Genomic DNA, 25,830 nt, shown 5'->3' with positions numbered 1-25,830 from the left:
AAGATAATCAATTACCATTTATTGTAATCGATTAAATGTGTCTAGAACTTAAGGAGCCCTCTGTGTGGTTGAAATAATCGATTACCACATTGATAATCGATTATTCTAGAAATCATAGAAGCATGAGAAGTTCTTTGTTTGAAACAAGATAATTGATTACCATTTCCTGTAATCCATATCACGTGTTGGGAAATGCGGAACAAGAGTGATTTTAACAAATTAATTGATTACCCAGTTTGATAATCGATTACCCAGTCTGATCAAGATTTATTCATTATTCATCATGATTTGATCATTCTTTGAAGAAGAGCTTAAAGATGTTGATCTACACATAAAAGTGTATTCAATCCAATTTTGATAAACATTGGTTTCTGATCTTGGTTAGGGTTACCAATGTTTTGTGTGAGGCTATAGGGTTTCAACTCCTATTCTTTCTCTTGTACGGTTTAAGGGAATAGTAGAATTTGGAAATTGCATGTACATGGTGTTTGTACTTGATTCTCTATTAGTGGAAGTTCTAAGGGGTCTAAGAACAACTAGATGTAGGTCCTCTTGAAGATTGAACCAATATAAATTCTAGATGTAGTGACCTTTCCCAAAGTCTACCAAGGCATTGAGGAGATTTTGGGGCCTCATCGAGTACTATAGGCGCTTTAAATGCAACTATGGGAAGATAGCTCACCCACTTACTAATTTGTTAAAATGAGGTAACTCTTAGTGGAAGGAAGACAACTATGAGGTATTTATAATATTGCAGAAAGCTATAACAACAGGCACGGTGTTGGCCATACTAGATTTTGGAAAACCTTTTTCTATCGAGTGTGATGCTTTGGGGAAGGGAATAATAGGAATACATACACAAGATAAAAAAGGCCTATAACTTTTTTTAGCAAAGCCTTGGCGAACTTGTCACTCACCAAATCAATGTACAAGAAGGAATTAATGGCCTTAGTCTTAGCTATTCAACATTATAGGCCTTACCTTTTGGGTCAGATATCCATGGTTTTTATTGACCAAAAGAGCTTAAGATACCTATTAGAACAAAGGGTCATGACACAAAATCAACAAAATTGGTTGTCCCAACTGGTTGGTTATGATTTTGGGATTGTTTGTAAAGTGGGGGCTTCAAATAGTGGCATAGGCATTGTCAACGCAAAATGAAGATAACGAATTGTGGCTAATTTCTAAGACCTATTGGCAACACATCAGTTATCGAAGAGGAAGTTAGGATTGATCCTACATTGACCAAAATGATTAAGGAATTAAAAAGGGATCCTAACTCTCACTCCCAATACACCCTATAACACAAAAGGATATACTATAAGAGAAGGTTTTTGCTAGCTAGCACAATCCTCAACATGGATTCCCAATCTTCTTCAGAAGTTTCACTCTCCCCCATGGGTGGGCCAAGGGTATACCGTAATTATCGCAGGCTGGCTCAATCACTGTTTTGTAGTTGCCTATCATGTTTTCCATCACAGCAAGTATCAAGCCGCCAGTCTAGCGAGGTTACTCCAGCCATTGCCTATTCCAAATGCTATTTGGGAAGACATCAATATGGATTTTATAGTGGGACTGCCAAAATCAAAAGGGTTTCATGAAATTCTAGTGGTAATTGACAAGTTGAGCAAATATGGACACTTCATTTTGCTTAAACATCCATATTCGGCTCAATCCCTGGCAAAATTTTTTGTCTAGGATATAGCACAACTTCGTGGGATACCAACCTCAATTGTCAGCGATTGTGACCATAATTCCATCAATCACTTTTGACAAGAAATGTTTAAGCTGCAAGGTACGAAACTACACATGAATATTGCTTATCACTCGGAGTTCAATGGACAAACTGAGGTATTAATCAAAACATTAGAAACATGTCTTTGATGTTTTAGTTCAGAACAAGAACATGGGCAAAATTCATATCGTGGGCTGAATACTAGTACAATACTAGCTTCCAGAGTGCTGCCCACAACACTCCCTTTGAGATTGTGTATGATAGATCACCCCATCCTTAGTAAGGATTATACCAGGAGAAGTCTTTGGGGAAGTTGTAGCCCGAGATCTAAGGGACAGGGAATTAAGGTTTTGGTGGAAGCACTAAGGCAATTAAAGTTTCATCTTAGGAGAGCACAGGATTTGATGACTCACTATGAAAATGCCCGGAGGAAACCAACCAATTATGTTTTGAAGTTGACAAAAATAGCCAATTATTTTTCTCATCAGTTGACCAAAAATGTCCTAAGCACATTACAAAGCATTTCAAGACGGGGAAATGTTGACTCCGTACATGTCTATGAAAAAGTACTAGATTTAATTTCTCTCCTTCCTAAGTTGGATTCTCATTAATTAGTATAATTAGTGTTATCTTTGCCTCCGCAACCAATAAGTCTTGGGTATTGTACGGGGGAAGCGTTCTACACAAGCAGTTGTCATCACCCAATTACTCGCCTTCTGAAGTGCTTCTCATACGTGGTATCACCACAACCAATGTCGCTTCAGGATTTATCATCCAAGCACTAAACAAGTAGTACGCATATGCAGGTGATTAGGTGAACACGCAAGCACGAACAGGGAGATAGTGTGTATACCCTACCCTTGATGGTCAGTCAGTTACTGCTCATCCATAACAGCACATCATTTATTTTCATTTTCCACCACTGTCTAATGTTATTGATAGTTTATGGTGTTAATATTTGATTGTCATCAGAGTCATCATTAATAAACATATATGTGGAATAAGAGTCATCAACGTTTCTCCAAAAAATCGATTCAAATGGAACAAGAAAATACATGACTAAAATATAAACAATTTGGAGGATTGACAAATATGTGCACAAGCCTGACATCCAAAGTTAGAAAAGTTTCAGTTTTTCCTTCTTCTCTTCAAAAACGGCATGGCACTAAATGCTCCAGTGGAGGCTCCACTATTGTTGCGAGTATTCTCCTGTTTCAAGACCGCTATATCAGAATGATCATAACTACTAGCACTTGCAAGGTCATTTGGCTCTATATTGAATGGCCCTCCACCTTGTATCCCATTTTCAGGCTTTTCAGCGCCAGAAAATAATATATCTGAACTACTTTTATCACGATTAGTTTCATCCAAATAATCAGAACCGTGTGGAAAGTCTGCATTATAATCGACTGTAGCAGTATCGACATTGTCACTTGTATCCTGCTTGACACCTGTATCACCATCATCTAAACAGAATCCACCTCCCATTTTAAGGTAGTCATCAGAAGAGTCCTGATTGCCAGTACCAGGATGACAAGTTTCACCGGCATCTGTGCAAAACCAACCACCTGACTCAAGGGAGTCTGTAGGCAAGTTCTCCTCTGGAGGAAAATTCATTGCACTGCATTCTTTCGCCATGCTGAAATCTGTTGCACCATCTTCACAAGCACCAAGAATATGAGATAAATTTTCTTCTATTGGACCAGTCTGATTTCTCCGATCAAATGAATCATCAGAATCTTCATCTTCAGGCTCTTTGAAAGAATAGTTGACAGGTTTCCGAGATCGCATTGACTGTAAAGTACACAAATTGTAAGTGAAACATTCTTATTCTTTCAGATTTTTAGGCAAATGAGATCACATTCAATTATCTTCACATGTTATCAACCTACCAGAGAAATTTTTTCATTCTCTGGTTTTTAACAGATTAAAGATGATGCCTCTGTTTTACCAGAAAAAAAAATTTCGTTCTCATTCTCTTAAGGAAACACTTATAATATAAGCAATCAAATTAAGATCAAATCCTGACAAGTAACAACGGGTGTAAATCTAGTTCATCAGAATGTAGGGTTCCTTTCTTTTTTTTTATCTTGATTTACCACCTAACAGAATTATGGACCTTTTAACAGAACCATTTCATGAAGTTAAAATGATTGAAAGCACCAAATCAAAGCTATTTGATTATTACTTCTTTATTAGTGATTAAGAATTAAGGAAGGTTGCCAACAAAGAAACAACTTAATGAACACTGTATGGCCCTGTTTGGATATACTTCTCTATAAGTACTTGTAGGAGAATAAAATAAGGTAAAATGAATTGAGCTTCTCACATAAGTTAAGGAGTATAAGTTTATTATAGATTATGACAAAGCTCAATGATCTTATCTTATATTTTTCTCCTATAAGTACTTTTAGAAAAATTTATCCAAACAGAGCCTATATATTTTTCATTTTATAAATCAGAAAAATCGGAATGAAGGTTCACCCTTCGCACATCTTTTGGAACTCTATCCACATGCACTCTTGGCCCATGATCATCAATGTCACTGCTACCAGATGAGGCTTCAGTTTCGCAAGATTGAAAACTGAGACCTTTGTTATCCCTTCCTCTTTTTATTCCCATAATTCTACCTCTTCCTCTGCCACTTCTATTCCGAATCAATGCCTTACCATCATGTTGCTCTTCTTCTATCTGCAGACTTGGCTGTAAATTCTCAATCTCAGATGTACCAGGTGCTGAAGAGGGATCATCATTGACTTTCTTTTTCTTTGACTGTTCCTTAGCAACAGTATCATTCTTCCTTGACTGTTTTATTTTTGATTTCCTTCTACCCTCAAGATTTCCCTCTATTCCCCTTGAAGTCTCCAATGTGATATCCTCAGGTTCTCTCCCAGTCTTCCTACTCTTGGAGAACTCTTCTGCAGAATCATCTATCAAATCTGAAGGCTGCTTACCAGTGATTCCTTTTACCGCTTTCTTAATTCTTTTACTACGAATTTTTGCAAATCTTTCATTAAAATTGTAAAATGCTTCCAACCGCAATTGAGTCTACATTAAAAGATTAAACTGGTATCAGGATATTCATAATAATAAGAATTGAGAAGACACTAGACAATCAACAATTAGAAAGCTTGATTAGTGATCATATTAATTTCAACTTTTAATACAATAAAAATATAAAACAGTCAGTAAAAAGGGGGAGCAGATCAATAAAACAAAATAACCTCACGCTTGTTATACTCCTTTAAGACTGGTAGGATCAATTCATCTGCTTTCTGGCCAGTCCACCCAAATTTCTCCCAGCACAATCTGTGCACAGGAAGTAACTCAGAATATCAGAAAATATAGACATACATATTAAATTAAATACAGGTTTAGAAAAAGATTAAGTAAATTCCAAAAGTGAGATCAATAGTGTCTCAAGTAAAGATATGCGATAATCATGTTCAGATTTATAACTTTAAAAGAAAAGCATGGACCAATATCGGGGAAGACTGCCAAGTTTATGGAGCTCACTCATAGTACATAGTATCAACTTTAAAACCCATCCAAAGAATCAAAGCTAACTTTGAAAGAAAAGCATGAATCAATATTGGGGAACACTGCAAGTTTATCAAGTCCTAGTGCTCACACAGAACAAATTATCGACTTTCAAACCCATCCAAAGAAAAGCACCAAAATACCTTAAAGGAAAATTTAAAACTCAACTAATCCCAACCCCCTAAAGGCCTGGTACTGCATCAAGCAAGATAAACCTTACCAATGGAACAGTAAGCAGTTGATGAACAGAACCATCACTAGCTCAATAGATGAAGAGAAATGACAGACTAACCTACTATATGCTATCTTTTCGAAGCAAATCCAATGTTGTATATAATTATCAATGTACTGAATGGCCATTTAGTAGAAATAAAATTTATCGAAATAAGTATATAAACATATGAACTCACTTTCGAAGAACAAGATGATCTGGCTTTCCCCATGTGAATGGCTCAGTGGATTTATCAACATGGGGAGAATAGTAAGCAGATATAACAGTATCACTTGGAAAAGAAGAAGGAATGTGCCAATTCTTGCTAACATTTCTCTATTAAAAAAGAAAATAAAGAAAGTCACAAACAAACATGTTCTAATAAATACAAAACTATCCTTCATTATTTTACTGGAGAGCACAAAGGAAGGAAATCAGTTACATGCTTATTGAAGAAAGTTTGTTTTATTTCTTGGATGTAATCTGACAACTCATTTTGCTCCTGAGCATGGCAGATGTTTTGCATCACCGCAGACTCTTTAACATTGCAACTTGAGGAATTCATCTTTTCTTCAATTTTTGACCCTTTCTTTCTGGAATTTGAACCACTATTTGCATCCAACCTTCCAAGGATGGTGGGATCCGGTGACTCAACCCATTGCCGGAATTTCAGGAGGCCATCTTCCTCAGGGAATGCATTCACAACCTCAATAGCATTAACAATGCCAATCCCACTACATTAGCATGCAACACAAAAGGATCTAGTCAAGTTCATAGATGCAGAACCTATATATAATACCACAGAAATCCTACTACAAAGAAATACAAGGAAAGAAAGACATCTATTGAATATCCTATTATTACAAGTTGGACAAAGAAAAGTCAGATATAGATGTTTAGCAACATCTCATGCAAAAGGGTTTGGTTCACTAATAACTAGCCAAAAATATACACTAGAACAAGGTAAGTGTTGTTACACCTTACACCTTCAGTATAATCACTCCCAAGAAGTAGAGCCATGCGTATTAATTTTTCTCTGGTCAATCCAAGCTCCTTTTCAATATCCTGAATCAATCATAAAGAAAATCATGTATACAAAGTTTTTACCACAGAAATTTATTCACAGCTACTGCATTTAACAAATATTAACCTCCATGAAGTATGTCTCTACATATTTGCGGTCATCAAATATATTTTTGTAAACACTGCGTGCCCCAAATAAAAGGACATCAGAGTCATCAGTCACAACACCATCAACTAGTTTCTCAAGTTCCAAATAAGCACATTGAGCTTCTGCTTCCATTGGAGCAATAATATATGGCAAGCCAAACATTTGCAGTAGTTCCTACAGAGTATCAGATGCATCAGAAAGGGATCAAAATACTTAGCTCTGGAAAATCACTACTGATCATGGCATATGTGAATGAAAAACAATATATAAAGACATAGTGTAATCTGAAAACTTGCAAAAGTGTTCATAAGGTAATAATAATCACGATGAAGATGATGAAGATTAATCTCCTTATTAAGGATCATGACTTCAATTAATCATTCAATTAACACATCAGCCAGAGCTATAAATATTTCAAAACCACCACACTAAAATGTAAAATAGAAGGACAATGCCAAAGTCAACTAATCATGTTCTTTACCAGCATCCAACTCGCTACTTGTCAACTGGTGCATTAAGAGTGCAGAAAAAAAAAAACCCACTAAAATGAGAATTTTAAGATCTTATGCAATAAAGTGAGTGTAGTACCGTGCATAACAAACAATATAATGTGTTCATTTATGTTAGATAATGTTGAAAGTTGTGACTCATTGGCTCTTCCTCAGCTTGAGGCGTAATGAACCACGAGAGAGAAGTAGTGAACCACTAAGAAGATGTTTAACTTTGGCAATGATTAAGATAATAATAATCACGATGATGATGATGATGAAGAGTAATCTCCTTATTAAGGATCATGACCTATTTTGGGTGCCTTCTAAAGTTTTCAAATCAATTTTGACACAACTAGAATTGATTGAGAGAAGCGGACATGTTTAACTTTCTGATAAAAGAATTGATTTTAGGTGAGAGATCCACAAAAATATCTATGGGCTCATTTGTTTAAGCTTATTTTTTAAGAAAAGCACTTTTTTTAATAAAATAAGCAATTTTCTGTTTTTTTTATGTGTTTGTCTAAACTGTTTTCTCTTTAAAAAAAAACAGATCCTATCTACTTCTTAAAAAATCACATTAAAATGAACATTCCCAGACACAAACAAATTTACCCTTCAAAAGTGATTCTACCTTTACCATCCAAACAAAATTAATTCTTCTAGCCACACTTTTAAAATATCATTCCCAAATAAAAATTTCTTTGCCTCAATTTTTTCAAGATCAACTCTTTCAACATTAATTCATTTAAAATCAATTCTAACACAATATAACACAAATTAGATCGTAAATTGGCAGAAAAAAGAATGAAAATTCCAGCAATAATTTTTATGATAAATTAATAATTAGCCTTGATATGATACAAATTAGATCAGTCTCAGTTCCACACCTGACATTCAGTGAATAATTCACTGTTTACAGATTCTGCATTCCGCTCTAGCTTCCTCTGCTCATTTTCTAGGTTGATATATTCTTGACCAAGAATTTGCATTTCTTCCTCCAAGCTAACCTCAGCTGCATGAGCAGGAAAATGTCCCGGGGTGTTAACCACATCATTGCCAAGGCTACTATTCCTTTCCTCGTAGAAATTTCTATTACTGTCCTCTGAAGGCAATTTTGGCTCAATATCAAGGTCTTCTGTTGATCCTTTCAAGGATGACTCTACCAAAATAGCAGGTTTGGTAGTGTCAGTAGAATTACTCAATGGTTCAGATTCTTGAATATAGTTTTTTTTCCCCTCTTCAGTTGCACCAACTGGATCAACCTTGGATGTATTGTCACAATAGAAAGACACTTTACCATCATCATGTTTATCCAATAATTGCTCAGCAACCATAGGGACTAGGTCCTTCGTCATTACATTTGTATCTGAAATTGAATCTACAAAACAAGAGTGACTGTCCATTCTGCAAGGTGTGTCGATCAATATCTCAGTGTTATTGGAATTAAAAGTCACAGATGACTTTGACTGACTTCCATGAAAATGGAAAGTTTGTTCATTATTGCCAGAAACAAAATCATGCTTTTTATCTCCATCTTCAATTTCATGTAATTCATTTTTTTCAGTACTGTCTTCCCTATTTTTATTATTCAGAAACCCAACGTTGTCATTTAAATCCACAGGGTCAGAATAATACAGATCATCACCATGTTCTAAACCACAATCCAATTTGTTCTCATAAGTATTTGAATGCTCATCTACAGCTGGCATGCATTTAAGTTTCATATCCCCTATACTTTCAAGACTTCTCCTTATTGCCTCTTGCAAATCAGACTCCTCCTCCAACCACCCTTGAGATGCCAATTTTCCTGACAGTAAGGTGCTGTTAGCACCATCACAATCTCCTTCCTCCCATTCTACTTCTCTTTCATTATTTTTATGATCATCTGCAACAGAAGACTTCAATTCTACCACGTCATGTTCAGGATAAGCATTACTCTTACCTTCGAGAATTCCTTCTTCCCAATCACAATCTGAATCAGAATGAGAAGGTTGTTCGGTTGCTGCAGTATCATCAGCACCAAAGATTGCCACTGGATTTCCTCCTACTAAACTAGAAAATATATCATCCTCATCATTTGCGAACTTATTCTTGCAATCATATTCAAAAGATATCTCTATCAATGTATCTCTGTCAAGCATTGTTTGTTCATTTTGCATATTCTGTCCAACTAAGTCAACATTCATCTCTTGTGATTTACCAACAAGCTGGATCCCAGAACTTTCATATGGACCATTATTCTCAGCATTTTCCACTGTTCCAATATTCGCAGCCTTGTTCACATATGCTCTTTCCTGCTCAATCTCCTTCAACAAATCCAAATTCCGTTGTATATCACAGGTCATACGCATCCCCATAGCTCTCAATCTACTAACTCGAAACCGACCCCTCTCATCAAGATATGTCTGAATACTTTCATCAGCAGGCTCACCAGGTTCATTGTGAACCAATCCGCTTGAAGTATTAGAATCATTTCCTGCCACAATGCTATCTGTAAGGTTCTGTGAAGGATGTACTCCCTGGACCTTCTGTTGTGTATCTTTATTTTTCTCTAAGCTGGTGGAGGTAAGTTCTCTGACATATTTAGGAATGAAAAGAGCAAGGAAGTTGTCAACATTCAAATTCCACAAGGCATCATACTTAATTAATACATAGAAATGCCTTTCAAAAAAAAATTAATACACAGGAAAAGCACCCAACCATATTTAAGGCTAATATATATTAAGGACTAGCAATTTATTCATCGATAGCAAAAAATAATTGAAAATAAGGTCACTTACTGTTTATCACCAGTAAAAGAAGACGAGAAAATATATTCTCTGTTGGCTTCAGATGCAATCCGTGAAGTCTGTACACCACCTACTCCTCCTACAGCTGCAGCTTTCTGCACTTCATCTATGTCCCGTCTGAAAGCGACAGTTTTAAGGTAAGCTTGTATCTGTAGCTCAGAGAATTTTGCTGGATCCTGGAACGAGCCAATTGAATGACATATTAAGTTCAGTGCGCAATCACAACTAGAAGTGAGGAAAAGTAATGCTGATACCAAAATGAACTAAAAAAAACAACAGCATCAATGGCATCAAACAAAAGCATAGTGCCAAACCAAATAACTTATAGAACATTAAGAAGCATGAGTTTCTAGATTCATGATAATACCGTAACAAAAGAAGAAACTTCCCTATTTACTAATTTCTAGAAAAGCCATGAGTTTTCTATTCAGAATCCCACACTCTCACGTTCTGTTTATAAGGACAATAAAAATAACTAACAATAATATGGCTTTGCCACTTCTAAAATTGCAAATCAGTACACCATACGAACCCAATGATTTTATTATCATTTTCGGTATTTTATGCCAATCAACCAGTTTGATTATTTACCTGTAAATCATCCTAAGTACCAACAAACAAGTCTCGATAACACCTAGCACCCACTAACAGGAATACATTTGCCACCAACATTTACTAACAATCACAGAGGACCAATGTCAAAAGATTGTAAACTACTATCCATGACAATTGCAATTTTTAACAAGGTACATGTTTTACATTTTAATATATCAATTACATATGAATTCTATCCACAAACCTTTTTGACTTTCTGATACTTTTGTCTGTTCTCTGCAATCAAACGCTCTCTCATCTGCAGAATAATTATTCAATCACTGATATCAGAATAAAATGTAAAAGGTACTTTTTCTAAAAAAATACTTTATGAACTCAATTACCTGAACAAGAAGGTCCAGTTGCATTGATGGAGGCAATGAGGCTAGAACAGCAGGATCAATTTTACCATGCATAGCTGGCTGAGAAAAGAAAACAAAACAAACTATTTCATATTTTTTATGCATAGATTAGACATCAGATGACAACTTTTAAGTTTGGAGTTGGGGAAGAAAGGTGAAAGGACAGTTATGTCATGTATTGTATGCCAGTTATGTGTGCTTAGTAGCTGTAGGATACTGATATGATGTATTTTATGGAAGCTATGTGTGTATTTCTTAAACATGCCATGTGACAGATTTCTGATTCATTGCATTAAATTACTGTTGTTTGAAGGAGGCTCCTTGTTCTAGCTTAGGCCTGTGTTAGTGTTCTGTGCTATTATGGATTAATTCTAGAACTCTTTCAATTAAATCTTCCAGTTTGTGTGTTCAAACTTGAGTCCAACAAAAGGATTAATATTAAAGTGCAGTTCAGAATCATTGTGGTTTTCTATATTAAGATTACTAAATTGGAAACGGGCCAAGAGTTGTTGCCTATACTCTCAGCAAAAACCAGCAGATTAACTAACTAAAAAGACATACATGTCTGGAAATATAAACTCACCAGTATCATTTCTTCATCTTCATCATAGTCAACTTCCTCTTCCTCAATAGCGGAAGCCCCAACAGAAGTTGATGTATTATTTACTAACTCTTCATTTTCCTCCATAGCAATAGATGCAGCTAACCTAATAGACCCATCAAAACAAGCATGACTAATAAACAAGAAAAAGCATTATAATTCCAAAATGATGACATTTCATGGAGCCTACATTTCATCAATTGAGTGTTGATTGTCACTCCTTGATGTAACATTGTCATGTCTGGAGCTACAACCTACCATGTCAGCTTCAATGAGCAGAATCCCCTTACCCTTGCCCCGATAATTGACATCATGTTGATTCTGATTGTCAACTTCCTTTACTAGTCCTTCGGTTTTCTTTCCTTTAAGCTGAAATCAAAAAAGAAACAAAAACATTTTTTACATCTAAACCAAATGAAAGACAATATATCATATACAGATGAGTTGTGAGCATGCCAATATATCATATGATGCTTTCTCGCATATATTATCCAAAAACCGAGAAAATATTCTTGAAAGCATTCTATCCGATCCCTTATTTCTTGTCAATTAATGTCGTAGTCAAAAGGCGGGGGGGACCTTAATAATAATAACAAGAAAAATGACCAAGTACATCGCAGAAGACAATATCATCTATATATGTGAAATCTAACCTGTGCAAGAATATCAAGTTGCATTGATTGTGGTAAGGCAGCTAATACAGCCATATCAACTTCTGCATTTACTGATGGCTGAGGGGAGAAAAAAAATTTAGATGAAGCAACAATAATTGAAATATCAATAAATTTACTAGCATTAACAAAGAAAATAAGGATGTTACAACAACAAACAAAAATGAAATATTGTCTCATTCCCCCACAATGACTCTATTGTTACACTCTTGGAAATGTATGGGTTTTGATAAAGAAACAAAAAGTATCTAAACAAAAATAATAGAAAAATCACATTACAGCAATTGCTACTTGTAACCATTCCATCATTCTACATTTGCAAATTTACCAATATAATTTGTTCGTCTGCATCACGTTCCTCCTCTAAAGGATTAATTACAATAGACGGCATTCCTTTTCTGGCATGTATGCCATTTTTCTCTGCAGCTATAGACGCTGCCAACCTAAATCAACTCAACCAAACATTATAGACAAATTATCAGTTATATTCAAGATCAATTGTATTAAAATAGTATTTTATGCAACTTATATAAAAGATAGTTCATGGCTTTTAATCCCCTTTATTTAGGATAAATATAAAGGTAGATCACATTTCATGAAGTTCCTCCTGGTTGTAAGTAGTCAATATTGTTGCCTGCGAAGAATTTCCGTCCTCCTTAGCTGCATATTTAGCCACAGACCTAAATAAATTATTCAAATAATGAGCATAACGCTGACAGAAGAAGCAACTATGATTTACGACAGCATATGCAGATTACATTTCATCTAGCTCTTTCACATGACTTCCTCCTAAATCACTTCCAACAAAGTCCTTCTGATTAGATTTTTTCTGACCCTTAGTATCACTATTCTTCTTCATCCTTTGGTTCTTAAGATCATCAGCCAGTTCCTTCAACCTTAATGCCTTTAACTGAAAAAAAAAAAAAAAAGAAACAGAGAATAACAAAAGTTAAGACTGCCACACATAACCAATACAATAGATAGAATGCAAACGCACTTTATGCTATATCTGTTCACCCATTATCATAAATGGTACAACAATTCTTTGTTTGATAGTAATGTAGGAAAGCAGAGCGGAAAATGAAAATCCAAATTCGCTACCCTAAGATATCCAAGGCCCATTAAATCACAAATGTTATACAATCCAACATGAGGCTAATGTAATTGAATTCTTTTCACTTTGCAAGTATCACAGTAACAAGCACGTGTCCCTCAAAATTACCGAATCAACACGCATTTCCACACACTACAATATTCACAACATGCATGCGTGCAATAGATGAAGAAACATAAACAAATTGCACCACCAACAACACATGGACAATCATTTAGGAGAGTCAGAAGTCAGCAGAAAGAGAAGTTTTCTATCGTCACTCATCGCAGCAAAGAGTGGAAAATTACTTATAACTCTGCTTTCTTACTACAGAAATACCCGAAAAGTGAATAAACAAATTGTACTCAACTCTCATCCATCCAATATTTTTTCTACTTCAAAGCGAATGTGAAGTAACGGTTTTCCTTCTATTGGAACCCAACGATGAATAATAGGGAAAAACAGTGATCATAGCTTCACGGTTGGTTGGTTAACAACGAAAAGCAAAAGGTCGTATTGTACATGATTGAGCAGCAATTTCTCGGCGGTTTTGCGGACTTTGGCTTGGGCGTTTTCACGCTGGCGGCGGCGTGCAATGACAGTGCGGCGCTTGAGGGCAGGGGTCCCGCCGTCGAAGACGAAGACCGGCTTGGTGCGGAGGAAAAGAAGTTTGCAAATGCGACGGAAGAAGCCCAGCAAATGGGCGTTGCGAACCATTTCGCCCTTCTCGTCGCGCATCGCTTTGACAAACTGTACCATCCATATGCTCGCATCTGAAATTATGCGAGAAAAATGAAAAAGTCGGTTATTTGTTTATGAAATGGGAGAGAGAGAAAGAAAGTATTAGGGTTTGAGGGAGTACCAACGGCTAGGGTTTTTCCGGCAAGGGTTTCGACGGAGACGCGGCGACCGACGGGGGCGAGGAGTTCCCAGAGACCGTGGACTCCCATTGTGTTGCAGCGCGGCTTCTTGTGCTTCAATCGCCTGTCAGCAGTCTTTATCGCGCCAAACAGCCAGGCCGATATCAATATGCTTCATGATTTAAGTCGGTTGCTACAATGTTTTCTAAAACATCTTTTATATTTATTTATAACTATTAATAAAAACAACTACTCATATTTAATTTATACATTTTCTTATACTATTTTATCTTCTAACTATTTCTGAAAATAACCTTTGAATCAAACAACTATTAGAAAAAATAACTCTTTCAATGTAATTATTATTTACATCTTTTAATTATTTTTTGTCTTTAATCTAAAACTAAAAAAATAAAAGAAACGGGGTAGTTTACAACTAGTGTGTGTGTATATATATATATACTAATATACATATATATAATATTTATATATATAAAGGGGATATCCGTGTGTCAGGTGTACACATGTACTTGGACCTTTTTGTTCTTCAATTATTTTGCGATTCCTTGTTGCAGTTGTTATACATGCATCAATTAAAGGATAAAATAGAAGAAAAAAAAAATGAAGCAATTGTTGTGCGTGAGAAGTTTTTTTTTTTTTTTTTTCTGTGAGAAGTTAAATTCATAACATGTTAACTCCACACTCTTTCGTGCTTCACAGTTTTTCCATCCGCAAATTAAATGGAGTAAGTGACAACTGTTATATTTTCTATTCATTTAGCCTCCTGGCTCCTCTTTTATCTCTTCTCCTTTTTTAAAACTTTCCGTTCACTAAAATGTGGCTACATGTTGATGGTGGTGAGATAGTTGGAAAGGAGGGAACCACAAGAGCATCCTACAATTTACCCCATCAGAGTTGCTTGGGCCACATTTTAGTATAACTGTTGTTCAATACCTGTTGAAACGGTTTTCATAAGATATTTGTTAATAACCATAATTGATGATCCACTTTGATTTGAAATAAGGTCGAATGTTGTTGTGAGTCATTATTCTTTGTTTTAGGTTCCTGCATCTATAAATTGTACACTGCTTGAGCATTAAAGAGAGGGATGAGGGTTTTGTATGGTTTTCATAACAACAATCATGGAGGCATACTTGGAAATGACATGTGAGTTGCAAATTATATCCTCCTTCTCTTTTTGGTCTTTGTTGGCTTGCAATGTCTTTCTATCTTCTTCAATTTATACTTATTTTGGGTATTCCCATAATTTTATTTTGTCCTGTGCACTGTTTAACAATTAGTATTTTTATTTTTCTCTTTTTGGTCTCTTAGTCAAAAGTTCAAAAACAAAGAGAAGAGAACACTCAGTTAACAAACGAAAATGGGAATAAAGTAGGGATGCCTCATACCTATGCATATGAGATTTTTTGCAAGTTTTGAACAATATTACATAAAAGGGTTTTAACATCAAATCTCGAAGCATTTTAACATCAATTTTGGAACTAATGTTGAAACAACCGTCATTAAAGTAGGCATTTTTAACATCGTTGAAAATAGGAATTTAGTTTCTTTTTTCTATTTTAATATTTTAAATTATCTAAATTACAGACTATAGAAAAAGAATACCACTAAATTACTAAAGGGATGATAAGTGTGTAAATCTTGTATTTGAATAATTTTAACAATATTATTAAGGACAACTTTTGGCACTTAGACTGTTATGTGTGTCATTTATTTTGGTCAAAATAATGTCTCTTTCTCGTATTTTTCATGTCAATAAAGTCATTAAGACAACTTTCAGGTCTCGATTGGGCCCTCAAACGCATTAAGAAAGTAGCCAAACACAATAAAAAAATTACTAAAACTTCAAGATATCAATCCTTTAGGACAACTTTTGGCTCTTAGACTTTTATGTATATTAGCTATTTGGATTAAAATAATGTTTCTTTTCCTTAATTTTCATGTCAATGAAGCCAATAAAATAATTTGGGGATCTCGATTCGTCCCTCAAACACATTAACGAAGTAGCTAAAAATAAGAAAAAATTACTCAAACTTCCAAGATTTCAATCTATAAGGGCAACTTTTGGTACTTAGGCTGTTATGTGTATTAGTTATTTTAGTTAAAATAATATTTCTCGTTGTTTTCATGTCATTGAAGCCATTAAATCAAATTTTGGGTCTCGATTCAGCCCTCAAGCACATTAAAAAAGTTGTCAAATACAAGAAAAAGTTACTAAAACTTCAAGATTTCAATCTATGAGGGCAAAATTTTCCAGTTAGACCATTATGTGTATCAGTTATTTTTCTTAAAACAATGTTTGCTTCCGGTAATTTTCATGTCAATGAAAGCCATTAAAACAATTTGTGGGTCTTGATTGGGCCCTCAAATTCAATAATAAAGTGGCCAAATACAAAAAAAAAATTACTAAAACTTCATGATTTCAATTCTTTAGGGAAACTTTTGACTCTTAGACTTTTATGTGTATCGGTTATTTTGATTAAAATAATGTTTCTTTCCCATAATTTTCATGTCAATGAAGCCATTAAAACAATTTGTGGATCTCAATTTGTCCCTCAAACACATTAACGAAGTGACTAAATACAAGAAAAAATTAATAAAACTTCAAGATTTCAGTCCATGATGACAATTAAGTCATTAAAACAATTTGTGGGTTTGGATTCATCCCACAAACGCATTAATGACATGGCTAAAACCAAGAAAAAAATTACTAAAACTTAAAGATTTCAATCCATGAGGACAACTTTAGGCACTTTGACTGTTATGTGTATTAGTTATTTTGGTTAAAATAATGTTTCTCTCCCGTAGTTTTCATATCAATGAAGTCATTTAGACAAATTTTGAGTATCGATTCATCCCTCAAACGCATTAACGAAGTGGCTACAAACAAAAAGTATTACTAAAACTTCAAGATTTTAATCTATAAGAGCAAATTGTGGTAGTTAGTCTGTTATGTGTATTAGTTATTAAGTTAAAATAATATTTCTTTCATGTAGTTTTCATGGCAATGAACCTATTAAGATAACTTTAAGGTCTCAATTTGGCCCCCAAGTTCATTAAAGAAGTGAGAAAATACAAAAAAATTACTAAAACTTCAACATTTCAATCCACGAGGGCAAATTTAGGCACTAAAACAGTTATGTGTATCAATAATTTTGGTTAAAATAATGTTTCTTTTCCATAGTTTTCATGTCAATGAAAGCCATTAAGACAATTTTCAGGTCTCGATTAGGCCCTCAAACGCATTAACAAAGTGGCCAAATACAAGAAAAAATTAATAAAACTTCAAGATATCAATCCTTTAGGGCAGCTTTTGGCTCTTAGACTTTTATATGTATTAGTTATTTTGATTAAAACAATGTTTATTTCCAATAATTTTCATGTCATTGAAGCTGTTAAAAAAATTTGTGGGTCTCGATTCATCACTCAAACGCATTAACGAATTGGCTAAAAACAAGAAAAAATTATTAAAACTTTAAGATTTTAATCCATGAGGCCAACCTTTGGTACCTAGACTATTATGTGTATTAGTTATTTTGGTTAAAATATAGTTTCTTTCTCATATTTTCATGTCATTGAAACCATTAAGACAACTTTATGGTTTCAATTCGGCCCTCAAACGCATTAACAAAGTCGCCAAATACAAGAAAAAATTATTAAAACTTCAAGATTTACACCTATGAAGGAAAATTTTGGCATTTAGACTGTTATGTGTATAAGTTATTTTGGTTAAAATATATTTATTTCGTGTCAATGAAGTTATTAAGACAACTTTCGGGTCTCAATTGGGCCCTCAGATTCAATAACGAAGTGGCCAAATACAAGAAAAAACTACTAAAACTTCATGATTTCAATCCTTTATGGCAACTTTTGGCTCTTAGACTCTTATGTGTATCGATTATTTTGATTAAAATAATGTTTTTTTCCTGTAATTTTCATGTCAATGAAGCCATTAAAATAATTTGTGGTTGTCGATTCATCCCTCTAACAATTATTAGGGCAATTTTTAGTACTTACACTGTTATGTGTATCAATTATTTTGGTTAAAATTTTGTTTCTTTCTCGTAGTTTTCATGTCATTGAAGCCGTTAAGACAACTTTTTGGTCTCGATCAACTTTAAAACGCATTAAAAAAGTTGCCAAATACAACAAAAAGTTACTAAAACTTAGGATTTCAATCTATGAAGGAAAATTTTGCTCGTTAGACTGTTATGTGTATAGGTTATTTTGGTTAAAATAACGTTTCTTTCTCGTAGTTTTCATGTTAATGAAGCTATCAAGATAGCTTTCAGGTCTCGATATGTTTGACCATCAAATTCATTAATGAAGTAACCAAATACAAAAAAAAATTACTAAAATTTCATGACTTCAGTTCACGAGGGCAAATTTAGGCACATAGACTGTTATGTGTATCAGTTATTTTGTTTAAAATAATGTTTATTTCTCGTAGTTTTCATGTTAGTGTAGCCATTAAAATAATTTGTGTGTCTTGATTTGTCCCTTAAACGCATTAACGAAGTGGCTAAAAACAAGAAAAAATTACTAAAACTTCAAGATTTAAATCCACAAGGGTAACTTTTGGGCACTTAGACCATTTTGTGTATTAGTTATTTTAGTTAAAATATTGTTTCTTTCTCATATTTTTCATGTCAATGAAGCCATTAAGATTGCCTTTGGGTCTCGATTTGGCCCTCCAACGCATTAACAATGCCACCAAATACAAGAAAAAATTACTAAAACTTCAAGATTTTCAATCTGAGGGCAAATTTTGGTAGTTAGATTGTTATGTGTATCAATTATTTTGGTCAAAAAAATGTTTCTTTCTCAAAGATATCACGTCAATGAAGCTATTAAGATAACTTTCAGGTCTCTATTTGGCCCTCAAATTCATTGACAAAGTGACCATATACAAAAAATAAAATTACTCAAACTTCAAGATATCAATCCATGAGGGCAACTTTATGCACTTAGATTGTTATGTGTATAAGTTATTTTGGTTAAAATAATGTTTTTTTCCTGTAGTTTTCATGTCAATGAAGCCATTAAGATAACTTTTAGGTTTCGATTTGGCCCTTAAGTCATTAAGGCAGTGGCCAAATACAAAAAAAATGATTAAAACTTCAAGATTTCAAATTGAGGGCAAATTTTGGTAGTTAGATTGCTATGTGTATCAATTATTTTGGTCAAAATAATGTTTCTCTCTTGTAGATTTCATGTCAATGAAGCTATTAAGATAACTTTCAGGTCTCTATTTGGCCCTCAAATTCATTAACAAAGTGACCAAATACAAAAAAAATTACTCAAATTTCAAGATTTCAATCCATGAGAACAACTTTATACACTTAGATTATGTGTGTCAGTTACTTTGGTTAAAATAATATTTCTTTCTCGTAGTTTTCTTTTCAATGAAGCTATTAAGATAACTTTCAGGTTTTGATTCGGCTCTTAAGTCATTAACGAAGTGGCCAAATACAAAAAATGATTAAAACTTCAATATTTCAATCCTTTTTATATCTATGTTGTCTCATTTCTCTCTATTAGTTAGGAATGTGATAACTCACTTCCCATGTGTTATCTGTGTTTGGATCCTGTGATGATCTCAAACTTTGTGTTTGTGGCAGGAGATAGTTAGGTAGATGACTATGGAGAACCTTATACTAGATGACGCTGAAACACAATGCTCTGATAAGACGTGATATTGAGGTATAAATTTCTATATTAATTGCATGAAGTCTTGGACGACCTTATTTTGGGCCGATATGATTTTATTATTTATTTGAACAAGTTCTATTATGATGTTAGAAAAGGGAATGTTAGTCTTTTATCCTTTGAATTTTTTTTTTATTTAAATGTGTTTTAAAACTTTTAATTAATTTCACATTCCTATTTCTTTTATTATTAGTACTATATGTGTGGGGTAGAGGGTGTCAGAGATTTATCCCTCAAATGCATCAATAAAGTGACCAAATACAAGAAAAAATTACTAAAACTTCAAGTTTGAATCCATGAGGACAACTTTTGGCACTTAGACTTTTATGTGTATCAGCTTTTTTTGTTAAAATAATATTTATTTCTAGTATTTTTCATGTCAATGAAGCTATTAAGACAACTTTCGAGTTTAGATTCGATCCTCATACGCATTAACAAAGTGGCCAAATACAAGAAAAAATTACTAAAACTTCAAGATTTTAATCCATGAGGGCAACTTTGGGAAACTAGACTATTATGTGTATTAGTTATATTGATTAGAATAATGTTTTTTCCCATAGTTTTCTTGTCAATGAAATTTTTAAGACAACTTTTGGATCTTGATTCGGTCCTCAAATGCATTAATGAAGTGGCCAAAAACAAGAAAAATTACTAAAACTTCAAGATATCAATCGACGAGGACAACTTTTGACACTTTGGTTGTTTTTAGTCCTTTAAGGTTGTTGATTCATTTTTTAAAGTCTTCAAAATTTTAAGTTTTTTTTTAAGTTCTTGAAATTGTCAAAATACCCTTTTTAGTCCTTATGCACAACATGAGTCGAACATGGAATAAGAGATTAATAATTTACAACAACTTTTGATCGCCAAAATTTGATTTTCCATTTTACATTTTAAAATACACTTCGGGTGATCAAAAATCGTCATAATCAAATCAATAAAAACATTAAAAACTCATTAATTGCTTTAAAATTTGCTTTTAATTTTTTTATTAACTTAATTTTGACAATTCCAAACAACCAGGAAATTGTACTTTAAATTAAAATAGAAAATCAAATGATGGAAATAAAAAGTACCAAAAATCATAAATATCTTATTTTCTGTTTAATTCACACTTTGTAGAAGTCTAAAAAGAATATTTTGCGAATTTCAAGAACTAAAAAATGAACTTCAAATTTAAAAGATTAAAAAAAAATGAGTCACATTTGACAAATTAAAAATATATTTAAGTTAAACTTTAATTATGAAGTATTTTAAATTTTTATTTTACATGTTTTAAGTATTAAAAAAAATGATGAAGTATGATATCACTGGATAAACTTCTACGTTGCCGTAATTTAATTAATAGCCTGATATCTTGAAATGTTTGCGGCCATTTTCTTCGAAATCTTTGAACCACTAAAATGGGTATTTTGAATCACGATTTTATGTTTGACAAGGGTTTTGAGTACCTTATAAGTTTCTTTGAACAAAGGAAGTTCATTTGATACAGGAGTTGGTTTTGAACATCTTATAAGTTTCTTTGAACAAAGGAAGCTTATTTGATACAGGAGTTTATTTTAATAGCTTATTTTTAATAAATTACGTTAAATAATTTATTTTGATAAGCTCATTGAAATAAGTTTGCTTATAAATTATTAGTTATTTTTTTTCAATTTTATTTGTATTATTTTATTGGAAATTTCTCTTATCCTTTTATTGAATTTTAAAAATCCTCTTACTTTTTTGTTGGTTGTTTGAAAAACTCTTGTATCTATTTTTTTATAATCATGCAAGTGAGATATACACATTCAAATTCTTGTTTACAAATAAAAAATGAATGTTTTAAAAAATTATAAGGAAAAACACTTTTTCATTTTTTTAAAATAATATTATTAGTAAAGTATTTAAATGTTAAAAAATAATTTTAAACAATATAATTCTAATAAAGTTTATTTAATTTATTTTACCTTTAAAAATGAAAATTTGATTTTATCATTTTTACAATATAAAATTTAAAAATAACTATCCTACATTATAAGATTATAAGATGATAAGTTATTATAGATAAAAGTATTAAAAATATTAAATGTGTGATTTTATGACATTTGACATATATCAATTAATTTATCAATTAATCTTATCAAATATTTTGAATTAAATTAGTTAGCTTGTTTCTAGCTTTCTAGCTCATATGCAAAGAGGCTGTTACCAAGGTACAACTTTACTGCTGCACCAGGGCTCGTCCTCTATCACCATATGAATATATTTAGAGAAAAATAAGATGGCATGGATGGATGATGGATGAGCTTTTAATGGTTGAAGGGATAAGGATTCAAATCCTCCACTAATATAACATATTAAATATTAATTAATATTGTTTGCTGATAAAAAAAATATTAGTTGTTGTGGACAAACTTTATAAGATTTATTTGTATAAACAAATATAGGTTGAATAATGTTTTAGAACTATTTACATTAGTAATTTTTTTTACAGGAATATTTACATTAATAATTATAAATAGGCATAATGAACTTTACATTTTATCAAACCCATTTTGGACTAGCTAATTAAGTATGAACATGAATTATATTATTATCTTTAGAAAAGGAGAGAAAGGCCACGTTGCCATGGGGAAGTGGAAGCAATCGTGGTATTTCTTTCTGGGACATGATAAAAACAACAACAAAGTACTCTGGAAAAGCGTTTCCCACTATCCTCACCAACCCCACTAAGATGAACCCGTGTGTGAATGAATGTATATATATGTACCAATTTCCAAATAAACTTAAGTGCTTGTTCTAAGAGTGAAACTGAGACCCCTCAACCAATTTCATTGCATATAAAATATGAGAACACATATTGATGATAGTGCATCTGGGAAGAATCACCATCTTCCAATGCTTTGGTTTTTTGATTCTTCTCTGAGGCTTTGTGCTATTCCTCTATCTGTGGCAACCATGTGGATCACTGTGACTAACAAGGAGGACAACAGCAGCTATGGAATGCTGAAATATAACAACCTCTCTGCTCTAAAGTAAGAACCACATTTGAATCTTAACTTTCAAGTCACTGATTATTTTAAATTCTTTTGTGGTATGGAAGCAGTACTGAATTTACAATTTGTTTTCGACAGGTATATGGTTTTAGTCAGTGCCCTCTGTGCTTGCTATGCTCTTCTTGCTGCAGCTTGCTCCTTGGTCAGATGTTTTGTATCCAAAGCTTGGATTTTCTTTGTCTCTGATCAGGTTTGATTCTTTTGGTTTACCCTTTGTTCCATTCATAAAACAGGGAAACAAGCATTAAATTTAGAGACCTCAACCTACAATGCTTTTTTTTTTTTAAAAAAAAAAAGAAAATTTATCTGAAGGAATTGAAACAAGTACTTTATTAAATCATGCTCTACTAACTGAGTTAGACACTCTTATTTTCAAGAGCTTATTTCCAATTCTCTTTATTTTTTTTTTGTTTTTTTTTAGTTTATATACACCATGGGTTATATCTAATGAAAATTTGCTTTATCCTCACATTATATAAAACGATAACGTTACAAATTGGTCAATTTTTCTTATGTCTGGTGTAGTATACAAATTAAACTTCCCCCCTTTTCAAGTATTGCTACTTATTAATTTTTTGTGATAAAATATAATTTTATTAATGATGACTATCTCACCAAGACAACATATATTTCATGTTTTGAGTTATAAAGTATGAAAATAATAAGAATCTACAAACCCATATGGATACTGCAACTTATTGATTAGCATGTTGAAATCGATAATATTCAAACATTTCTCCTTAAGGATACTAAGGAGAAAAAAATTGATGATGAATTGGTTTGATTTTTGTTGTATTTTTCTCATAAAGAAGCTCCTAGGCTGTTTTGGGCTTGTTATTTCTTTTACTAAAATAGAAAAAATTATACCGAGTATCAATTCTTTAGTTCTTCTATATGGCTATTTTATTAGCTTTTTTAGATTTTAGCTTTTAGGATCTGTAGGCTTATTAACGCATCTAAGAATTGATCCTTCTCACAGATTGTGGCATATTTAGCGATCACATCAGTTGCTGCAGTAATGGAGATGTATTACCTGGCTTACAATGGTGCTAAGGAAGATTCTTGGAGTGAAGCCTGCAGTTCCTATGGCAGTTTTTGCAGCAAAGTCAAGTTGGCTTTGATACTCCATACGATCACATTTTGCTGCTTCTTTGTTATAGCCGTGATTTCAGCTTTTCGAGCGTTTAGTGTCTTTGATCCTCCTTTTGTCAATTCTCAAGAGGTGCAAGGAGATTGAGATTACTTAGGATTGCTCATTTGGGTCTTGAAGGGGATTTGTTTCCATGATGCTCTAGTATCTCTAATACTAAGATTGCAAACATACATGGCAAAAAAAAAAAAATAATAATAATAATAATAATATGTATACATCAACAATAGTAATTTTTGCTTCTTTAAATTCTATGAATGCTATATTAGATTTTGGTATCCCTTTTGCTTGAAGTATGATATTCCTGTGTTGAAAATGGCCCAAAGTATTGTTGTGGTCAGGAAAATAAACAGGGGATAGATGGTGAATGCCTCTGTTGTCTTACACGTACATTGCTATTTGGTACGAAAAACTTTCAAGAATTCACTTTTAAACCAATAGCATGTATGTGGTTAAATTTTACGGGATACAAGATAATTTTGTTTTAAAAAATTTAAGGGATTAATATCATTCTTGTTAGAGATGAGGGAAAGAACACACGGTAAGAAAATGAGTGGAATGAAATAAAATCTTATTGATCAGGCAATCACTTGTGTTTAGTAGGTTACATATAAATATTTATACACAAATCATTTACATCAAATAACATAATAGAATTTGAGTTATTCACTTTAACAAACAATGTTAACCATTTATTAGTAAAATTATAATTAACTATATACCTAATAGAGTTAACCACTAACACGAGTTAACTCTTTGAATTACTTAGCAACACTCCTCCTTATTTTAATGTTTCTAAAGACACCGTAGTCAGAATTCTCCTTAACTCCTTAATTCTTTGATTTTTCATAGATTTTGTTAGGATATCAGCAACTTGTTCAAACTTGCAATAACACAACTCTTATCTCTCTTTATTAACTTGGTCACAAAGAAGTGATATTTGGTTTCAGTATACCATTTAGTTTTATTTTAATAAAGTAGTAATATTTAGTAAGGCATAGTAAGAGTGGTAGTTGGCTTGTTAGCAAATTAATAAGCCACTAACTTGAAATAATTATTATCATTAGGAGTTCATTATAATTAAGGACTCTTGTATGACTTTGGACAACTATATGTACCATACAATTTTATCATTGCAGAGAGACTTAAATTTGGAATAAATTAGAATTTAGCTTTATGCTAAGTATGAGAGAAATGTTCTCTCTTGGTTCTTGTAGAACCCTAAATTTTTATCACAAAATTCTTATTCTTTGTAGCAAATTCTCCTCAACCTATTGATCCTTAGGGATGGTGATATTGTTCATTTTCATTTCTCACCTCAATCCGCTTTTCCTTTTCTTCTACAAAATTTTCCTTTAATTTTGGGTTTGTTAAGATGTTGAAATGTGATCCATGAAAAATGGTTCTCACCATTTGGTAATTAGAGCTGGATTTAGCATCAATTTATTTGTGAGTTCACATGCTTGTTCATGGTACCACTACTAGAAAAAACACTTTTAACATTGATTTTATCAAAACCAATGTTAAAAAAGTGTGGTGACATAATTGTAAATAAATAGAGATTGTTAACATTGGTTTTAAAAAATTGATGTTGTGTTTTGAGGTTAAAATTGGTTTTTATTAAAATTGATGATGTTTGATGATTATTGACATCGATTTTTGAAAAAACGATGTTAACCTCAAAAAACAACCTCGATTTTTAGAAAAAATGATCTTGTGTAACATATCTCTTTCACTCGTACTCGCGCTCATTGAATCACTCTATGTAACACTTCATTTTTCATAAAATAAATTAAA

The 25,830-nt window shown here is 32.9% G+C and overlaps 2 protein-coding genes across 4 annotated transcripts; one reads left to right on the top strand and one right to left on the bottom strand.

The window, feature by feature from the left end:
• Window positions 1–2,751: 2,751 nt before the first annotated feature.
• Window positions 2,752–14,317, bottom strand: LOC100820295 (DNA repair protein UVH3). Of its 3 annotated transcripts, XM_006573158.3 has the most exons (19): window positions 14,121–14,317; window positions 13,781–14,031; window positions 12,924–13,075; window positions 12,756–12,845; window positions 12,494–12,608; window positions 12,148–12,225; window positions 11,685–11,863; window positions 11,477–11,600; window positions 10,876–10,953; window positions 10,737–10,790; window positions 9,929–10,113; window positions 8,036–9,722; window positions 6,637–6,831; window positions 6,466–6,551; window positions 5,929–6,220; window positions 5,686–5,822; window positions 4,960–5,044; window positions 4,220–4,783; window positions 2,752–3,529 (listed from the first exon to the last, which is right to left on the bottom strand). In XM_006573158.3, exons 1-19 carry the CDS (start codon window positions 14,206–14,208, stop codon window positions 2,864–2,866), a joined length of 5,106 nt encoding a protein of 1,701 aa, XP_006573221.1. In that variant the 5' UTR covers window positions 14,209–14,317; the 3' UTR covers window positions 2,752–2,863. The 3 variants fall into 3 exon arrangements, with proteins under 3 accessions (XP_006573221.1, XP_014629463.1, XP_006573223.1); XM_014773977.3 differs by lacking the exons at window positions 13,781–14,031; window positions 14,121–14,317 and adding an exon at window positions 13,629–13,768; XM_006573160.3 differs by lacking the exons at window positions 13,781–14,031; window positions 14,121–14,317 and having other exon boundaries at window positions 12,756–12,825; window positions 12,924–13,063.
• Window positions 14,318–22,630: 8,313 nt separating this feature from the next.
• LOC100526854 (CASP-like protein 4) lies at window positions 22,631–24,212 on the top strand. The gene is given in 3 exon segments (NM_001248118.2): window positions 22,631–22,862; window positions 22,962–23,073; window positions 23,863–24,212. Coding segments are annotated over 3 exon segments (558 nt in total). The 5' UTR covers window positions 22,631–22,674; the 3' UTR covers window positions 24,121–24,212.
• Window positions 24,213–25,830: the final 1,618 nt, after the last annotated feature.

The sequence above is a fragment of the Glycine max genome, chromosome 1 (assembly GCF_000004515.6).
Source record: "Glycine max cultivar Williams 82 chromosome 1, Glycine_max_v4.0, whole genome shotgun sequence".
In the NCBI taxonomy this organism is placed as follows: domain Eukaryota; kingdom Viridiplantae; phylum Streptophyta; class Magnoliopsida; order Fabales; family Fabaceae; genus Glycine; species Glycine max.
Note: the sequence above shows the minus strand (reverse complement) of the source record. Positions and strands in the feature narration are given on the sequence as shown.

Excerpts from the sequence above, each read along its gene's own strand:
- LOC100820295 (XM_006573158.3), bottom strand. The coding sequence starts at position 14,208 with ATGGGAGTCCACGGTCTCTGGGAACTCCTCGCCCCCGTCGGTCGCCGC. Across the intron at positions 13,076-13,780 it reads AGAAATTGCTGCTCAATCAT|TTAAAGGCATTAAGGTTGAA; the intron begins GTACAATACGAC and ends TTTTTTTTTCAG. Across the intron at positions 10,954-11,476 it reads AAGATGAAGAAATGATACTG|CCAGCTATGCATGGTAAAAT; the intron begins GTGAGTTTATAT and ends TTCTTTTCTCAG.